The 19,664-nt window shown below is 38.7% G+C and overlaps 2 protein-coding genes across 3 annotated transcripts in view; both read left to right on the forward strand.

The window, feature by feature from the left end:
- LOC107679520 (proteasome activator complex subunit 4A-like) overlaps positions 1-15,453 on the forward strand; it is a 29,773-nt gene extending 14,320 nt beyond the window's left edge. For both annotated transcript variants that reach the window (XM_016475130.1, XM_016475205.1), the window contains 29 exons: positions 767-924; positions 2,661-2,756; positions 2,917-2,972; positions 3,071-3,127; positions 3,332-3,387; positions 3,504-3,602; positions 3,683-3,745; positions 4,148-4,243; positions 4,338-4,469; positions 4,610-4,819; positions 5,077-5,213; positions 5,325-5,378; positions 5,475-5,604; positions 5,712-5,820; positions 5,908-6,061; positions 6,512-6,581; positions 6,702-6,827; positions 6,968-7,120; positions 7,252-7,356; positions 8,062-8,153; positions 8,298-8,429; positions 8,563-8,771; positions 8,888-8,973; positions 9,057-9,185; positions 9,321-9,476; positions 11,446-11,608; positions 13,754-13,887; positions 14,207-14,341; positions 14,770-15,453. In XM_016475130.1, the coding sequence (XP_016330616.1) occupies positions 767-924; positions 2,661-2,756; positions 2,917-2,972; positions 3,071-3,127; positions 3,332-3,387; positions 3,504-3,602; positions 3,683-3,745; positions 4,148-4,243; positions 4,338-4,469; positions 4,610-4,819; positions 5,077-5,213; positions 5,325-5,378; positions 5,475-5,604; positions 5,712-5,820; positions 5,908-6,061; positions 6,512-6,581; positions 6,702-6,827; positions 6,968-7,120; positions 7,252-7,356; positions 8,062-8,153; positions 8,298-8,429; positions 8,563-8,771; positions 8,888-8,973; positions 9,057-9,185; positions 9,321-9,476; positions 11,446-11,608; positions 13,754-13,887; positions 14,207-14,341 (3,297 nt within the window). In that variant the 3' untranslated portion in view covers positions 14,770-15,453. The remainder of the gene's footprint in view (positions 1-766; positions 925-2,660; positions 2,757-2,916; positions 2,973-3,070; positions 3,128-3,331; positions 3,388-3,503; positions 3,603-3,682; positions 3,746-4,147; positions 4,244-4,337; positions 4,470-4,609; positions 4,820-5,076; positions 5,214-5,324; positions 5,379-5,474; positions 5,605-5,711; positions 5,821-5,907; positions 6,062-6,511; positions 6,582-6,701; positions 6,828-6,967; positions 7,121-7,251; positions 7,357-8,061; positions 8,154-8,297; positions 8,430-8,562; positions 8,772-8,887; positions 8,974-9,056; positions 9,186-9,320; positions 9,477-11,445; positions 11,609-13,753; positions 13,888-14,206; positions 14,342-14,769) is intronic.
- Positions 15,454-16,430: 977 nt separating this feature from the next.
- LOC107683917 (probable G-protein coupled receptor 75) lies at positions 16,431-18,876 on the forward strand. The gene is made up of 2 exons (XM_016479986.1): positions 16,431-16,549; positions 17,102-18,876. The coding sequence occupies exon 2, from the start codon at positions 17,215-17,217 to the stop codon at positions 18,874-18,876; it is 1,662 nt and encodes a 553-aa protein (XP_016335472.1). The 5' UTR covers positions 16,431-16,549; positions 17,102-17,214.
- Positions 18,877-19,664: the final 788 nt, after the last annotated feature.

The following is a 19,664-nucleotide window of genomic DNA, read 5'->3' on the forward strand; positions in this document are numbered from 1 at the left end:
CGATGATGTATAAATCTTAATTTTGAAAAATTGACACTTAAGACTGGTTTTGTGGTCCGGGGTCACATATGGCCACCCTATGTATTCCTCAACTATAAGTCACTTTGGATAAAAGTGTCTGCCAAATGAATAAATGTAAATGTGAATAAAGTCTGAAAATATAATAATAATAAATATAATAATAATAATAATAATAATATAATAAATAAATATAACAAAATGTGTAAATTACCATTCACAACAGCAGAGTGAATGGGAATGTCCCGCTTGGATATATCTGTGTTTGCTCCTGTGACCTGGCTTTACTTTTATCCTATTAAATGTCTCTAAAGAGAAAGAGATGAGATGATTGAGTAAATGGATGGATTAGTGGAGCTCCGTCACTGTCTCAAGCATTGGTTAACCTGAGTACCTTTTCTTAGACAGACAGACGTCACTCTTCCTCACTGTCTGACGTATTATTACATGGTTCATTTGAACTTGACTCCACCTCTGCATTCTCAGAAAATCAGAACTACTCCTCTCATTTTCTAAGTTTATGAAAACAAATCCATGAAACTTCTTTGTAACTTTTTAACGAAAAGTGTATCAAGAAAATATAACAAGGATGATTTTAAACGTAACGCCAATTATCATCAGTATACGTAATTACACAAAACATTGGTCACTGTTGTTTGTTTTTTTTTCTAAGTTTTGAGATAGAAAAAAAAATCATGTCATGGAAGCTGATGTTCCACTAGTTGTCTCTGTCTCCTCTCTGAATCAGGACTGGGGGCAGCCTGGAGACCTGTTGAACCTGGGCATCCAATGGCACGTGCCCAGCACAGAAGAGAAAGAGTTTGTTTTCTACCTGCTGGATCTGCTGTTAAAGCCTGAACTCCAGCGTCTGCAGAAACACGCACAGGGAGAACAAGACATCAGCAGGTCAGCCACAGGTTACAGTAACATCTTATCTGTGTTTGAACTCATCCGTACCCCCACAGCCAGAAATGTGTTCATATTACACTGAATTTTCTTTAAAAAGGGACTGAATGTGTTTATAACAAGGGATTAATTGTGATTTATTTAATCCTTGACCTTTTTTTCTCATAATTTATTTTATGTTTTTGTTTCATAGTGGCAAAAATCTGAAAGTTTTTAAATACCCCTGGCTCCTGTGGTACACGTTCACATGATTCAATGATTTACAACACCAATTCCCGAAAAGTTGGGATGTTTTGTAAAATGCAATAAAATCAAGGATCTGTGATTTGTTCATTCTCTTTAACTTTTATTTAATTGACAAAAGTACAAAGAAAAGGTTTCCAAAGTTTTCACTGACCAACTTAAATGTATTTTGTATATATAAACAGATTTTGATGGCTGCAACACACTTCAAAAAAGTTGGGACAGAGGCAAAATAAAAGTGAAAAGGTTATAAAATATCCAAAGGACAATAGGGAATAGGTGAGGGTATCATGGCCTGGCTAGCTATGCAAATTAATTAGGGATGGGTGTATCGATCTGAAGTATCGATATATCAATACTGATGCGAGTATCGAAAGTATCGATACTCAAATAAAAAATATCGATACTAATCTTTTATTTACCAGTGATTTTGTTAATTTAACAAAAAAAATAATGTATACAATACGCATTGAATTGGACGAATAACCTATGTTAGAGAATAATTGTGTAGGATAGAACTATTTTCCTGCTCATCTGAAGTTGAACACACGCAAATGTTGCAAGATGGAACCAATCAATCACAGAGAGCATTCACTCACTTCTGACAGTGCATTCAAACAGGGCTGCGTTTCCCAAAAGTATCATAAGAAAGTATTGATGCCTTTGGGAGCAGCAGCCCAGAACAATGCTATCAGAGGACAGAAAAAAACATATATGTTTGAATTATTTCACAATAAATAAACTGAAATTGTAGCCTACATAGTTTGTGCAATTACATTTATTTAAATTAAACGTTAAAAGTTCATATTGATTATGTTCTATTCTGTAATGTTAATATAAATCATACACCAGGGACGCGGGAAGTAGGGGTGCTGAGGGGGCTGCAGCACCCCCTGTTTTCACATGGTTGCAAATGCAACGCCAAGTTTGTTCATTTAAATTTATTCAGTTTTAGCATTTAATAATTTATTTGTAATGATCTCTGAAATGTAAATTGTAAGTGGGCTATAATAAACCCATGTTTATCTTTATAAACATGATTAATTTTACTTGAGATGTTTTCTATATGGGATGATTAGCCTAATCCTCATGAACACGTGACGCTAGCGCGTGGTATCAGACATGAACTGTACAGAATGCGAACAAGATTAACTTTAATACAAGGAGATAATGGCGCAAAAGCGAATATCAGATTTTTTTAAATGCCCATCCCAGCAAAAACTTTACAAAATCGGCATCCAAACAACACCAGCCCCCCTTCACCCAACACGGACACACACAGTACCCCCAAACGAAAACATCTTCAAAACGTCCCAAATTTTCTGGAATTGGGATTGTAGAGACAAATCAGAGACTATGATGTAAGACTGATTTAAGAGATATTGTTGTTTCTTTCATAGATGGACAGATTTTTAATTTGATGCATTAATTAAAAAGATTAAAGAAAAAAGATCAGAGAAAGACTCATTTGCTAATGTGTTTGGTCTCTTTAGGGATGACGTTCTGCAGAGTCTGTCCATTGTTCATAACTGCCTTCTGGGAGCAGGCAGCCTTCTGCCTCCACTGTATGGAGAACCTGTGCCAGAGATGTGAGTGACACACACAATGTACTACAGTAACAAAAACAAAAAAAATCTTTTAATTTAGTATGCATGGATTGTAAAACTATACAGTATTTGATGCTCTGGTACACTTATATTTAAACGTTGATTTAGTAATATTTTAACTTTGCAATGTTTCTTACTTCAGGGCAAACAGTATGGTTCCGCTATACGAGACAAACGTGTACACGGGAGTAGACTATGGTAAGTGAGCATTTCCTTCTTGTGTTTAGTATCCGTGCAAGAGCTATACTTATTAATGAATTAGTTGCTTGGCAATTGATTATTATTGATTGTGGCAGACCTGTCTAGAGAGAACTACAGAGAGGACATCTGTAAGGTGATTAGACCTCTACTACGTAAGTTACTCCAACACACTGAATCCTGTTCTAGTTTTAAACTTTAAAGTTTAATACAGCAGATCAATTTTCTAACCTTTTTAACATCTAACATCAGATGTGATCAATTATTTTAATTGAATAAATGATAATTGTTATATATTGACTGAACTGAAAGCTGCAGTATTCAAGACTCTCTCAACTCTATGATGTTTATCTGTATAGACCATACTCTAGAGCACTCAGAGGACGACATCAAATCCCTCTTCTCAATTCTAAAGGTGAACTGAAACACTGTCAGGTTTTCTCTAACATTTGTGTGGATGTGCAGATTATCTTTACAGTATTGTATTGATAAGCCGTGGTATGACTGACAAATGGTCTTTTCCCTCTATAGATCATCAATGACCTGCTTCACTTCAAAGGCTCACACAAACATGAGTTTGACTCCCGCTGGAAAAGTTTCAGTCTTATTAAGAAGTCCATGGAGAACAAGGTTAGAGGCACATTTAATGTCTGTTACTAATCTCTATATTTGATGTGTAATAGACTGAAACTCCCTCCTCTTCTCTCCAGCTTCACGGCAGTAAACAGCACATCAGAGCTCTACTCATAGACAGAGTCATGTTGCAACATGAGGTAACTCATAATAATTAAAATAATTAACATTTTATAGAGCGTTTGGCTGAATCTCACAAAACCTGTCAGACATATTTATTTTCATTTTTCATTTTTATTTAATTACATTTATTTTATTAATGTGTTCTATTTAATATTGTGTATAAAGATGAAAAAGAAAAATGAAGTCTATGTGGAATGTGTCATAAAAGCTGTTTAAATATTTCTGAATATTTCTATTCAATTCTTTTGATTTTAGTGTAAAATAATTGACCTGAACAGGTTTTCATGAGATTCACCCCTTTATATGTATAATATTTTTGGGTACCATAAAATAAGAATGCATATTTTTGGGCTCTTCAGCATGTTTTGTTAAGATTCCAGTAGTTTTGAGTATGTTTTGTGCCTATGTGTGTGTTTCAGTTAAGAAATCTGACCAAGGAGGGATGTTGCTACAGGAGTGTTCATCAGGACCTGATAAATGACCTGCTCCAACTGTCCACCAGCAGGTACAGTCAGGTATGTCAAGGCCATACACGCACACACACACATACATATGTATTCACACACAAAAGCAATGAATACACCATTAACAGTCTCTATTTTACCTCAGGTGAGGAGTAAAGCTCAGAATGTGCTGTTCACCGCATTGGGTACCTACAACTTATGCTGCAGAGATGTCATCCCTGCAGTGCTGAAGTATCTGGACCCAGACCGCACTGACGTTACCCAGCAGCAATTCAAAGTAGGTCTTACACCGTTCGTGATGAATAACTGCACTAAAAGAAACTAAAAATGTTTTCTGTTCCTATTGATCGTTCTGACATTTGACAGCTTTGCAAAATTGAATAGCATCATATTTTTCTTTTTTTTACTCTTCTCCAGGGTGCCTTGTACTGTCTGTTAGGGAACCACTCTGTTATCTGTCTTGCTAACCTGCAGTACTGGGACTGCATTACTCTCACATGGCCTGTCATCGTACGATCTGGTATGAGCCCCTCCATGTCTCTAGAGAAGTCTTCGGTCGTCCGGCTCTTCGATGATCTGGCTGACAAAATCCACCACCAGTACGAGACCATTGGAGTTGACTTTTCTGTGAGTTCAGCAAATAGTAGCCTAAATGAGGGAGAAACATTAACTAAACATTGGGAAAAAATTACACACTTCAGCTTTAAGCGAATGGAAAGCCTTCGTTCGTAATTTAAAGTGAAAATTAGTTTTGCTAATATGTTTATTGTCATCGCACACCAGCTTCAACTTTTTCTTTCTATATAACTGCAGTTATAACAAAAGTAAAAGTATTTTTATTGTGACATTTGTCTTTACACTGTTGTTTTTTGTTTCATATTCAGATCCCGGAGAGTTGTGTGGAGGTTGCTCTAAAAATGATGAAATCTAGTAACCCAGAACCGACTCTATGTGCCGCCTCTGAACAGGAGGAACTGGAGGGAAGAAAGAGACAGGAACAGAAAAACAAAGACTCAGTGCAGTAAGTAAATACATAAAAAACTACATACAAATATGCTTTCCAATTTATATCCAGTTAAGCAGTGGATATACACAAAAATTTAGTTTTTTTCTGTTTTATCAATCCTAACAGAAAGTATGAGAATCTAGTGGTGGATCTTTTGGACTGCCTTTACGACCGAAACCTGTACGTCTACTCATTGTGTCTGGTGAGATTGGACAGCAAATGTCTGGATGGTAAAGTCATGGAAATTAATTGGTCATATGCTTGTTTATTTGGCAGGCCCTGGAAGTTTGAGCAGATAGCTATCGGCTTCCTCTCTCTGATGCTGAGAGATGACCACCCCTTGCCTTCCTCTGCAGTCCTCTTTTTCATTGAGAGCCTGAACCACGACTCGCTCTTAGTTCGCAATGTGTGTTTGTGTGTGCATTGTGTCACAATTATACTTATGAACATATGTGTGTAAGGAAAGCTACACAAAAACGCACTTCATTCTGTCGTGTGCTATTTGTTGTTCAGGGTGCGATATCAGCAGTGAGTGGAATTCTAAAGCAGCTCAAGAGACCTCACAAGAAAGTGTCAGTGAATCCTTACGACTTATCTGAGCTCAAAACGTCTCTACAATCATGTGAGTACACTAACCATACAGTAAGAATTGACTCATATCAAAGAATTTCTGAGATTTGAGCTTTATTTGTTCCTGTTCTTCGTGTAGGTGGTGGTAAAGCTCTAGGCTCTCTGCTGGCAGGAGACAGGTCTGATAACCAGTGGCTGCAGTATGACAGTAGCAGGTTGCCACGTTCCCAGCAGGACTGGGATGAATGCTGCTTCATTGAGAAAACCCACTGGGGCTATTCCACATGGCCACGGTACACATGCTTACAGTGCTTAAATACATGAATCATGCACCATATTTCATGTCTTCCGAAGCCATACAATAGCTTTGTGTGAGGAATATAAAGAAAATTGATGTACACACAAAAATGACACACAAAAGTGATAGTAAAGACCTTTTCAGTATTACAGAAGATTTCTTTTGAACTTAATATACATCAAAGAATTCTGTAAAAAAAAAATTATCAGTTTTTCACAAAAAATATTAAGCGGCACAACTGTTCTCAACATTGATAATAAGAAATGGTTCTTAAGTGCCAAATCAGCATATTAAAATTATTTCTGAAGGACTATGTGACACTGAAGACTAGAGTAATGGCTGCTGAAAATCAAACTTTTGAATGGTAGCATATATTTAGCAGTTGATTGAAGATCAACACAAAATTTATTTTAAAATTACTTCTTTTTTTTTTTTTTCTTTTAAGGACGCTGATGCTCTATGCCCCTCCTGAGGAACAGCCTAAACAGGGCAAAACAAGACAAGAAATGAATGAGGTATACAAATATTAAAATTAAATGACATCTAAACCCAACCAATGTCTGAAAATCTCAACAGATACTCATACCACCTCATTTTTTTATTTATTTTTTTTGTGCCTGTTTTCTGTGTTGTAGAGTGAACAGATCATATATGATCATTTCTCAGACCAGCAGTTCATAGATCAGTTCATCCACTATTTGTCTCTGGAGGACAGGAAGGGGAAAGATAAATTCAGCCCACGACGATTTTGCCTTTTTAAGGTGAGAGTCTTCAGAAGTGCATCTACAGTCCATTGTTCAAACCAATTTGGTTCTACAGTATATCTGACATCCAGCCAGTTAAAAAAATATCAGCAAAAATGTAACTGCAAAAACAAAAACATTGTCTTGTGTTGCAAAAGGGTCTTTTCCGGAACTTTGATGATGACTTCCTGCCGCTGCTGAAGCCTCATATGGAGCGTCTGGTTGCAGATTCCCATGAGAGCACCCAGCGCTGTGTGGCGGAGATCATCTCTGGACTCATCAGGGGCTCCAAACACTGGAGCTACAGCAAGGTATTAGCACACATGCATTTAGTTGCAATTCAACAAAGTTCAGAGGATTGGAGTCTTCAACATCACTGTTTTGGTGCTGAATGATGTAAACACGTGTTTGAGTTTGTACGTGATTGTGTTGTTTGTTACAGGTGGAAAAACTGTGGGCTCTGCTGTGTCCACTCCTCCGTAAAGCTCTCTCCAATATCACCATTGAGACGTATGCAGACTGGGGCACCTGCATTGCCACTGCCTGCGTAAGGACACCTTTGTCACTCTTTTTAGAGCATGGAACTCCTCTTTTAGTAGGATGTAGACCTATATGTTTTATATCATTGAGTTTTTGCACAATTATCTACAAAAAACATGCCATTTAAATTGTAGATTAAATTTAAGTCTCATATTCTTATATAAATAAGGCTAATGATGAAAGTATGTTGGAAAAATATGTTATTCTACACTAGCGTTCAAAATATTGCAGTTTGTGTTTTATGAGTTTTTAAAGTTTTAAATCAAATGACAGTAGACATTTATAATGTTATAAAATATTTCATATAAATGCTGTTCTTTTGAACTTTTTATTCATCAAAGAATCCTGAAAAAACTGTTTTCATTTATTATAATAATAATAAATGTTTCTTGTGGACCAAATCAGCATATTAGAATGATTTCTGAAGGATCATGTGACACTGAAGACTGGAGTAACGGCTGCTGAAAATTCAGTCATACCATCACTTGAAATATATATTTTAACATGTGTAGATTCAAATAGAAAGCAGTTGTTTTAAATTAAAATAATATTTCACAATATTTCAGTTTTTACTGTATTTTTGATCAAAACAGCCTTGGTGAGCATAAAAGACTTCTTTCAAAAATCTTACCGACCCAAAACATTTAAACAGTAGTATATGCTTTCATATTTTCCCAAAAAATGATTCCTTGTGTATGTGTGTATTGTACAGGAGAGCCGAGACCCACGAAAGCTGCACTGGCTGTTTGAGATGCTGATGGAATCACCGGTCACAGGAGAAGGAGGCTCATTTGTGGACGCCTGGTATGACATCACTACCAAACACACTTCCTCTTTTGAAAGCTGAATGTAATGGATTAAAAGCAGGAATGTGATGAATGTGACTTGTATATATTTCATGTCCAAGTTTGTCATGTAATTGGACTCAATGTCATGTCTCTTTTTCAGCCGTCTGTATGTGCTGCAGGGAGGTCTTGCTCAGCAGAAGTGGAGGGTCCCAGAGCTGCTTCACAGGTTACTACACTACCTAGAACCCAAACTCACTCAGGTCTACAAGAATGTACGCGAACGCATCGGCAGGTATGTGCTTGAATACAAAAATCAACATTATATGTGCTTTTTCATGTTCAATTTGTGTTCAGAGTCGCTGTATATTAGCAACACATTCAGCAACTGCAGTTCATTCTTTCTCTCTTCTTGTCCTGTCTCTCAGTGTGCTCACCTACATCTTCATGATTGATGTGAACCTACCACACACTCAGCCCACCATGTCTCCGCGCATCGCAGAGTTCACCGAGCGTGTGCTGGCCAGGCTCAAGCCTTTAACGGAGGGTGAGGAGGAGATCCAGAACCATGTGGTAGAGGAGAACACAGTGGGAGATCAAGACGAGAGGACACAAGCCATCAAATTACTCAAAACTGGTGTGTATTTTGTGTGTCTCGCTGTTTGTGTGTGAACATGATTGTTTGAGAAAGTGAAAATGAGTGTGCAGAAGTGTTTCAGGGATATTTTGTGTTTTTCACTGTCTTTGTGACAGTGTTGAAGTGGTTGATGACCAGTGCTGGACGCTCCTTCTCTTCTGTGGTCCCTGAACAGCTTCGTCTCCTCCCTCTACTCTTTAAAGTGAGTCCAGACTTTGTCCGTAATTTAGTTCACTCCCTACAAATCTTGTGTTTTTAAGCCTATCTCTCTCTCTCTCTTTCTAGATTGCTCCCGTGGAGAATGACGACAGCTATGATGAGATGAAGAGAGACGCTAAGATGTGTTTGTCTCTCATGTCCCAGGGGCTTCTGTACTCAGAGCAGATCCCACAAGTCCTCAATGCACTTGAGGAGGTGACTTTCCAGTGCCCATAACGCATGCACACACACACACACTAAAAGCTGAAAACAGCATATTTAGTAGGAGTTATGTGTGAATGTGAGGGTTTGATGTGTGATTTGACCAGCAGATGACGTTATATGTTACAGATTTCAAGGATCAGCTCATGGCACGCACGTTACACCGTTCTCACCTACCTGCAGATCATGGTTTTCTACAATCTTTTCACCTTCCTCAGTGATGCCAAGGCCGTCAGTGACGTGAGAGCGCTGGTACTACGCCTGCTGGAGGATGAACAACTTGAGGTGTGTGAATAAACTTGCACATGCATAAAGGTTTGTTTCACAGTTTCTGAGGACTAGGGTTGTCTCTGGCTCTTTATTTTCTGTGGGGAACAAGTTGCCAATCATCTGCCAAGCCTAATATGAGAGTACATAATAGTAATTTCATACTGAATATTATGAATTATTTGTGTTCCTCAATCAACATCATAAAATGCAAAAATTAAATGGATGAACTTTATGAACAGCACTTTAACTATGACAGCCAATCAGCAGAGCATTCGAATAAAATCACTGACTCGGCAATGAAGAATTGCACAACAATCTCTCATTCGACAAACTTGGCAGACTTTCTGGCTGTTGATGAATTAATTAATTGAATTAATCATTTTAATACCATTTTTTGGCAGTTTTTAATACTAATAAAAGTTTCTGTCATATGAAGCAATGCATTTTAACCATGTTAATATGTACACAAATAATATGACAAACAATAAATTTGCATTGCACATTTGTATTTATTTAAAATAGTTTATATATTAATTTCATTAGAATTTTATAATTTAATTACATTATTTGTCATTTTAATTTATTGTATTTTCTACATCCTAGCTTTACATTTACTTCTAAAAGTACCAATTTATTTATTTAAATATTCAAATAGAAAACCGGTTTTGCAGTTAATATACATTTTTGAGGACATTTTCCAAATATTGGGCCCTCATAATACATACCTTTAATACACAGGCCATAGTCGCAGTGCTCAAGTCTGGACAAATGGACACAAGTGTCCTCTGAGCTCTGTCTTTTTATTCTGATTTTACTCCCATGACGTGTGCAGATATCTGCATGTTTAAGATATGTTTCACTCAACTCCACTGAATTAAGCCTGATCACTCTTCAAGATTATATATCTATCTATATTTGAGGTCTTTTAGAGGAAAAGTCTAAACGGAAGCAACTAAGAATAAGCACGACCTTAGTTAATCGCTAAGGTTAACTGTGTCGAAAGCCAATTGCGTAGGCCGCTCTGGTGAAAGTGTCTCTTTCTCCGTTCTCTCTTTTCAGTGATGTAGCACTCTCGTTTTCCTTTATTCTTTCTCTCTCTCACGCTCTCTATCCTTCTATCCCTCTTACTGTTACCATGGCAACTCCCCGCTGCAGCAGTATTCTGTTTCCATGGTGATAGATGTTCAAATTTCCAGAGAGGAGAGGACTGCAAACAGAGAGAAGAGGCTAAAGGGGAAAAGAATAGGGTTATGAGTGGAAGAAAACTACACCCTTTAATTCAGGCTATTAAATCAAAGCACCTTGGGTTCCATGTTGCATACGACCCTCTGTCTGCTGATGTAATACAGCCATTCAGTTGATTGGTACCAGCCAATGAGAACATGACTGTTTCAAAGTTAAATATCAGAGCACACGGGCCAAGGTCACTAGATTTTGAAGCTTCAAAACATAAGCCATTGTTTCTTTTTCACCACAGATGCGTGTCCTAAACTCTCATAGACATGCACCGAGAATTGCTATTGCTGAGTCAGCTTTTATGGCTGTCTGTGTGTTTTTAATAACTACGGATTTTTTTGCCTAATTACACAGTTCTTCCTTGAGACCGGTTAAATGACTAGTTGTTCACACTATTTGTTTAGCACATCACTGGTAATAAACTCTAAATTTGCTTATTTACCCATTTCAACCTGACTGGAGTTCTGCTCTGGAACATCTTGTTTTGTTCTGTAATGCAGATGGCACTGTTCTGCTATGCTATACACTTCTTTCCAACACTTCTTTTCTTCAGGCCCTGTGTATTTTTCTTCTTTAAAGAAAAGTTCTGACCCCGTCTTTCCCTGCTCTGCACTTCCCACGCTATTTTCAGATAACTGAAAAGAGAAACTGTCTGAACCTTTGGCCACAAGATATTAGCCTGAACTGTAACAATGTAATGATCTTTATTTCCTTCTCTCTCTTTGTCTCTCTCTCTTCGTGTTTTTAGGTGAGGGAGATGGCTGCCACCACTCTAAGTGGATTCCTGCAGTGTAATTTTCTCAGCATTGATGAACCCATGCAGGCCCATTTTGAGGCCCTGAGCAAGACCCGTCTGCCCAAGCGCAAGAGGAGAGAGCTGGGCTCAGTGGTGGACATGATCCCTTCTGCTGGTAATGATCACACAGACATATATAAGTACATACACTACTGTTCAAGTATGGGGTCAGTTTGAATGTTTGAATGGTAGTGTAATACAGTGTATATATATATATATATATATATATATATATATATATAATATACACAGTGCTGCTTGAAAGTTTGTGAACCCTTTAGAATTTTCTATATTTCTGCATAAGTATAACCCAAAAGATCATCAGATTTTCACGCAAGTCCTGAAAGTTGACAGAGAACCCAATCAAACAACTGAGATTAAAATATATACTTTGTCATTTATTTAATCAGGAAAATTATCTAATATTACATATCTGTGAGTGGCAAAAATATGTGAATTTCTAGGATTAGCAGTTAATTTGAAGGTGACGTTAGAGTCCATCTGTACAGAGGTGTTTTTAATCAATGGGATGACTATCAGGTGTCAGTGCGTGCCCTGTTTTATTTAAAGAACAGGGATCTATCAAAGTCTGATCATGTCTGGGGAAGTGAATCATGGCACGAACAAAGGAGATCTCTGAGGAACTCAGAAAAAGAGTTGTTGTTAATCATCAAGCTGGAAAAGGTTACAAAACCATCTCTAAAGAGTTTGGACTCCACAAATCCACAGTCAGACAGATTGTGTACAAATTGAGGAAATTCAAGACCAATGTTACCCTCCCCAAAAGTGGTCGACCAACTAAGATCACTCCAAAAGCAAGATGTGTAATAGTCCGTGAAGTTGCAAAGGACCCTAGGGTAACTTCTAAGCGATTAAACACATTGACTAATGTTAAGTTCACGAGTCCACCATCAGGAGAACTCTGAACAACCATGGTGTACATGGCAGAGTTGCAAGGAGAAAGCCACTGCTCTCAAAAACCACTGCTGCACATCTGCAGTTCGATAAAGACCATGTGGACAAGCCAGAGGAATACTGGAGAAATGTTTTGTGGATGGATGAGACCAAAATATAACTTTTTGGTTTAAATGAGCAGCGTTTTGTTTGGAGAAAGAAAAACACTGCATTCCAGCATAAGAACCTTATCCCATCTGTGAAACATGGTGCTGGTAGTATCATGGTTTGGGTCTGTTTTGCTGCATCTGGGCCAGGATGGCGTGTCATCATTGATAGAACAATGAATTCTGAATTATACCAGCTGATTTTAAAGGAGAATGTCAGGACATATGTCCGAGAACTGAATGTCAAGAGAAAAAGGGTCATGCAGAAAGACAACGACCCCAAGCACACAAGTCATTCTACCAAAAATGGTTAAAGGGGTCCTATTATGCTTTTTCACTTTTTCAACTTTAGATAGTCTGTAATGTTGCTGTTTGAGTATAAAAAAGATCTGCAAAGTTACAAAGTTCAAAGTCCACTTCAAAAGGAGATATTTTATTTAACAGAAATCACTTTTCAAAAACTACAACGAACGACTCGTTTGGACTACAACGCATATTTTCTGGAATTTGTGATATCACAAATATCGACGAATGGGATGAGACCTGGTTGAGCTGCACTAGAGAAGGCAACGAGTGTTATCACTATGTCGGAGACACGCTAGCTTTCCCAAGGCAGACGAACTTAGAGTGGTTACAATCATCCGGGTTTAAATCGCGCTCAAATTGATTTGATTTTGACGCAATATTTACACTGAAGCTCACAGGCGGCTATGGTGGTAAGGTGCATGACATTTCCCGACCAGGCACCGAGTCCAGACCTTAATCCAATTGAAATTTTGTGGAAGGATCTGAAGCAAGTTCATAGGAGGAAACCCACCAACATCACAGAGTTGAAGTGTTTCTGTACTAAGGAATGGGCTAAAATTCCAACAAGCCGTTGTGCAGGACTGATCAACAGTTAAAAGAAAGGTTTAGCTGCAGTTATTGCTGCAATAGGGTGTCAGACCAGATACTGAAAGCAAAGATTCACATACTTTTGTGAATCCACTCACAAATATTTAACACTGGATTTTATTTTATTTATTTTACATCATGACTTTGGTCAAGAAAAATTATTTCAAATGTTGGCTATGATTTTATATCTAAGGTGAATTCAGGTAAACTTGGTCTCTTTTAGTCCCTCAGATGAATTTACCTGAATTCACCCTAGGTATATTTATATACCTTAAATAACTTTGATTTTTCATGTGTGTGTGTAGACCTGGTGCGGCGGCATGCAGGTGTATTGGGTCTGAGTGCCTGCATCCTGTCCAGTCCGTATGATGTGCCCACCTGGATGCCCCAGATCCTCATGGACCTGAGTGCCCACCTCAATGACACACAGCCTATAGAGGTACAGCTCTCGCTCTCCTTTACTGCTGTGTGTTAGCTGTGGAGAGAAGGGGGTTGATTGGGAATGATCAGCTGATTGCAGTCTGCAGGGGGGCCAGGGATTGACTGAGCAAAAATAAAATGTTTAAGCATTTCTGGAAGTTGAACATAAGTTAACTCATGCAACTGAATTTTGAAGAAATGGTATGGACGGCAGAGGTAGACCAGCAGCTGCAATACTGAGAATTATAGCTAAACCCAGAGCCAGTTGCTTTAAATGAGTGACTCACAAGATCTTTTATATAAATAAATATATATATATATATATTCCGTTTCTCTAGATGACTGTGAAGAAAACCCTGTCGGATTTCCGTCGCACTCATCATGATAACTGGCAGGAACACAAGCAGAAGTTCACAGATGACCAGCTGCTGGTGCTCACAGATTTGCTGGTCTCCCCCTGTTACTATGCTTAGGTCTGTTATAAACACACACACAGGCTCTTTTCCAAAACCTAGTGAGCTGCTTTGGTTTCTGCTGCCTAGATAGACTGTGCCTTTTAAAGCAGCATCCTAATTTGAAATGAAACTGCACAAATGACCGATTTGGAACGATCTACACACTGTAGCCAGCAACTCCAGCCAGTACATCATACAAATAGTGAATGTAATACTACAGTAAAACGGTATGTTTTTATTTAACATCTTTTATATACTTTTTTTTTAATTATTAAATACTTTTCTGGGTCATTTCATTTTCTGGAATTTTGATGCCATATGATAAATGATAAAATGCCACCTATAGCATCTAACTAGATTTTGGAACATACTGTTCACATACATGCATGTTCAGACATGTTTTATCCTCAGACTCTTCTTATGATCATTTCTTTTCTGTTTTTCAGAATGATGTCACTGTCTGGTGAAGGGGAAAGCAAAGCTAAATGAAACATGAATTTTTGTTTGCTCTGAATGTCTGGGATTGTTTTTAGAGGAAAATTAAAAGATTTATGTAGCAATAAATGCAATCATCTAGTTATAAGATAACTAGAATCTTTTACTAAACTCTTTTTTTATTATTATTTTTGAGTACACTTAATATTTAAGGGGAACTTTATTGCAGGTATCGCTGACCTGCATCTATAATGTTCTTGTACAGATTTTAATTTTTGCTTGTGTGAGTGCAGTATGGATTGTTATAGCCCAATATAAAGCAGTTTTCTGCACTGCTTTGCATTGCATATTTATTGTAATAATAGCATTTGACAATTTTAGCAGTAATCCGTTTAAAATGTGTACACATGTAATATTGGTAAATGTTACATATGTGTATGAGGTAAAAGTACCAATTTCTTTTTGAAGTAGCACTGTACATTTCCCCATGCCTCATAGAGACAGTGAATTTTTAACAGTTATGTAAGCCTACATCAGTTAAAGAGTGTAAGACTATATGCTTTGGTGATGCTGTTCTCCAATTGTCATGCCAATACAGCTGAACTAAACTGATAATTGAATATAATCACAATGGCAATAGCATTACAAAATAGTAGTCCTTTTTAAACCATGAGATTTTAAACTCCTGCACTTCATGCATCTTTTTCTCTATTCATATTTTTGCAGTCAGTAAATTGTTTATTATTTATTTATTCAATTGAAACTTTTAGTCTGTCTTTTCAGTTGACCTTTGCATTTAGTTTAGTGTTTGCAGTTTTTGCTTCAAGCCAGGTGTTCTCATATCCCGATATCAGAAGCTTTTTAAAGGTAGTGTCAGCAAAAGTGGAGACAGTGTCATTGAGACTTGCCGTTAGCAAGCGTCACTGAGCCAGTCAGTAGCAAAAGTTGTAGACTGTACATTAATGCAGTGATTTGTTGGCAAGCTTGCATTTTAAGTATAATTAACGCTGTCAAAATCATGTCATAAGCAGTGTTGGGGAAAGTTACTTTTAAAAGTAATGCATTACAATATTGAGTTACTCCCTAAAAAAGTAACTAAATACGTTACTTCGTTACTTTTTATGGAAAGTAACTCGCGTTACTTGTAATGCGTTACCCCCAACACTGGTCATAAGCCAATGTGTAGTTTAACTTTGGTTGGTAAGCTATAAGACAAAGTAATGCTATGCTAATGCTTGACTAATTGATTACTTTTGTTAGTTTTTCTTGATATTCCTTTTACAAATATTTGACAAAAGACAAGTGATGATTGTAATAAAGTGTGACAAAATATGCAGGTAAAGTCTTTTTTTTTTGTGCCTCTCCAAAGTTGCTGCTGACAAAGAACAATTTGTTTGATATATTATTCAAATGCGTAATATATATTATTTCAATTTGTGTGTGTCTTGGTATGCATGTACGTGTGTGTAATCAAAAAATATGATTAATATAATGGAATCGGCAGAATTGCTCATCTCTGCTCTTATTTAAATGAACCAAATATTATATATATAACAAAAGAAGACTCTTTGTGCTTCCTGCGTGGGCATCCTTGCTGTCCATTCACGGGCTTCAATATGATTCCAGTGAGGCGCGCCCTCTCTCTTGCGCATTACATTCACTCTGTTTTTCATTCTTATGCTGTGATACTCTTTCTCTAAATAGGATGTTTGTAACGTTCATGTACTTTGGAGATCTGTACAAATGTGGAAAACGCGGTGTTTTAAAAATGGCACACGTAGGGAATCCATGGTAAGAAAATCATCATTTTTCGGCAAGTGTAGAAAGAAAGCCGCAGGGTTATTATAGGCGACTGTGTGTATGGACTGAACGATGTATTAGATATTTATTGGACGTTTGTTTTAATGATGCATGTGATCTATTGTATGTGTTCTTTCAAAGATTGGGGCTGGATGCATTTTTGACACGATGTTATAGTCGGCACACATTCACCTGCAGTAATATAATTCTTAACAGAGGTGGTTAACGGATAAGAAAAGCCTTCAGATACTATGCAGATTGTTGCAGGCATGTACTCATCTTAATCGATAGATTTGTGGATGATGGGAACGCGCACGGATGAGATAAAGGTACAATAGTCATCGTGATGCTCTGTGTTTTTAAAGAAATTCCAAATAATTTGTGCATCAAGTGATGATAAAGATGTCACATAGATTAAAATGAATCCCTCAAATGGTTAAAAAAAGCCATTAGGCCGTTGTCATAATTATTTGTTGTTCATTTATTGTGTTACATATTGTCTATTACTAATCAATATTTATTTATCTCTTGGTGTCCTTGCAGCAATCCAGAGGGTCTGCCATGAACCATGTGCACAATGGGAGTATTAGCTGGCTCTTGGGTGACCTAAAGGCAAGATGGGCAACACTCTGAGGCTGTGACCACTTTGCATCCCCATGTGTACCATGAACAGCACTGCCTGGCCTTTGGACCTGGCTGAGTTTGCGAAACCTCGGGGCTTCAACAGCTCCCAGAGCCAGTCTGCTTCTGTGAGTGGTTGGGCATTAATCCACACGGCTACCCTTGCCTCCTGTTCCCTCCTGTTGGTCCTCATCTTTTGTCTCGGTTCTTATGGAAACTTGGTGGTCTTCTTGTCCTTCTTCGACCCGGCGTTCCGCAAGTTCCGCACCAACTTCGACTTCATGATCCTCAACCTATCCTTCTGTGACCTGTTCATTTGCTGCGTCACTGTGCCCATGTTTGCACTGGTTCTCTTTCTGGATGCTGGAGACGCGAGTGGCGGCGTGTCCCAGGGCTTCTGCTTTGCCTTCCACCTCACCAGCTCGGGCTTCATCATTATGTCCCTCGAAACGGTGGCTGTGATTGCCCTGCATCGACTCCGCATGGTCCTGGGTCAGCAGCCCAACCGTACAGCCTCGTTCCCCTGTACTCTGGTCCTCACTGCATTGTTATGGACCACCAGTTTCACACTGGCGGTGTTGGTCACCTTACGAGCATATCCCAGGAGCTCCGGACCTTGCCTGCCCCACTTTGGTCTTACCGGCAACAAAGCCAAGGTAGTATTGTACGTATACATTGCAGACTTTGCTTTCTGTGTAGGTGTGGTGTCCATCTCATACCTCATGATCGCTCAGGCGTTGAGGAAGAACGCTCAGGTTCGGAAGTGTCCCATCATCACGGTGGACGCGACACGTCCACCTACTTCTCATCCGCCGCTCATTGCCACTGGTTTCGAGGGCATGCAGTGTACAGTGCAGGTGCCCTCGCTGTACCGCAACCAGACCTACAACAAGCTCCAACATGTCCAGACGCACTCCTTTACCAGGAGAACCAACCAGCCCCTCGTGCCTGGGGCTGCCACTGGAGCAACTTGCTGCCAGTTGGTCTCCACAGTTAACCTGGCGACAGCCAAGGATTCAAAGGCTGTGGTCACATGCATAGTCATCGTCATCTCTGTGTTGTTGTGCTGTCTACCACTAGGTATATCTTTGGCGCAGGATATGGTGTCACCGGAGAGCAGTTTTGTCCACTACCAGTTCGAGCTCTGTGGATTTGCCCTCATCTTCCTGAAGTCTGGAATCAACCCGTTTGTGTACTCGCGCAACAGCGCAGGTCTGCGTCGCCGTGTGCTCTGCTGCCTCCAGTGGGTGACCTTGGGCTTCCTGTGCTGCAAGCACAAGACACGCCTACACGCTATGGGCAAAGGAAGTCTGGAAGTCAACCGCAATAAGTCCTCGCACCACGAGACCAACTCGGCGTACATGCTGTCGCCGAAGCCTCAGAGGAGGCTGGTGGACCAGGCTTGCGGACCCAGTCACTCCCGGGACAGCATGCCTAGTCCTTGTGCCACCACTGGACGCAAGCCCCGACCCCCGAGCACATCTACACCCATCAATACGCGCATAGAGCCTTACTACAGTATCTATAACAGCAGTCCGTCAGCAGGCCCGAGTTCCCCCAACAGCCTGCAGCGGGTCAACTCTCAAACCACAGCCTTTGCCAAAAGCTACGTGGCTATGCATTACCACACCCACCAGGAGGCGCTGCAGGACTTTGACAGCACCTCAGCTCATCAGATTCCCATCCCATCAGTCTGAGCTGTAGAACGTCATGCTACCTACTCAGCATCCAAAGGGGAGCATTTATAGTGTTTGCTAGTGGTGTTTTGCTCAAGAGACAATGTGCGTCATTGAGTATCCAATAAAAAGAAAATGGGACTAGCTAATTGTCGCTTTCCCCAAGTGTTATCACTATTTTCTGGACTGAAGGATGTTCTATTTTTACATTTACATGGCATTTTCATGTAATATTCTTCACACAGATTATGTATTTGTGAAACATCCTACATTTTATATATGAACTTATTAAATGTTTTGCAAGTGTATCCTGACATCTTTAATTTGAGACCAAATGTTTAATAATGTACTGCTGTAGTTTGCTTTGTCGATCATCTCTTTTAAGGTATTCACACGCCTTAAGCATTAATAAGCTAATTATGGATTTTTTTATGTAAGAGCATTAGCTCTCTGTGAACAAAACCTATACACAAAAAGGGACGCTAGCACCACCCAGTGTAGGTAAATGGACCCTTCTGGCCAATTCGTAATGTTTAGCACAGGCATGTTTATTTCTCCATGAGAAATATTTTCTTTGTTATAATGAATAGCGCTGTCTGAATGAAATTATTGTAAATGAAAAAAAATCTTATTCAGAATTTTTGCTGTTTTCCAGTACAATGAGCTTGTTTTTCAAAAATATATCACAATTCAGTGATTTTATGCTTAAATCAAGAAAAATATCTGCCAATGGGGTACGAAAAATAAACTTTTATGTTTGAATTGTTATAAAAGTATAAATTAAGTCATTTTGATATTTTTTCAGCAAA

Source organism: Sinocyclocheilus anshuiensis, unplaced genomic scaffold, assembly GCF_001515605.1.
Source record: "Sinocyclocheilus anshuiensis isolate Anshui unplaced genomic scaffold, SAMN03320099.WGS_v1.1 scaffold413, whole genome shotgun sequence".
Classification (NCBI taxonomy): Eukaryota; Metazoa; Chordata; class Actinopteri; order Cypriniformes; family Cyprinidae; genus Sinocyclocheilus; species Sinocyclocheilus anshuiensis.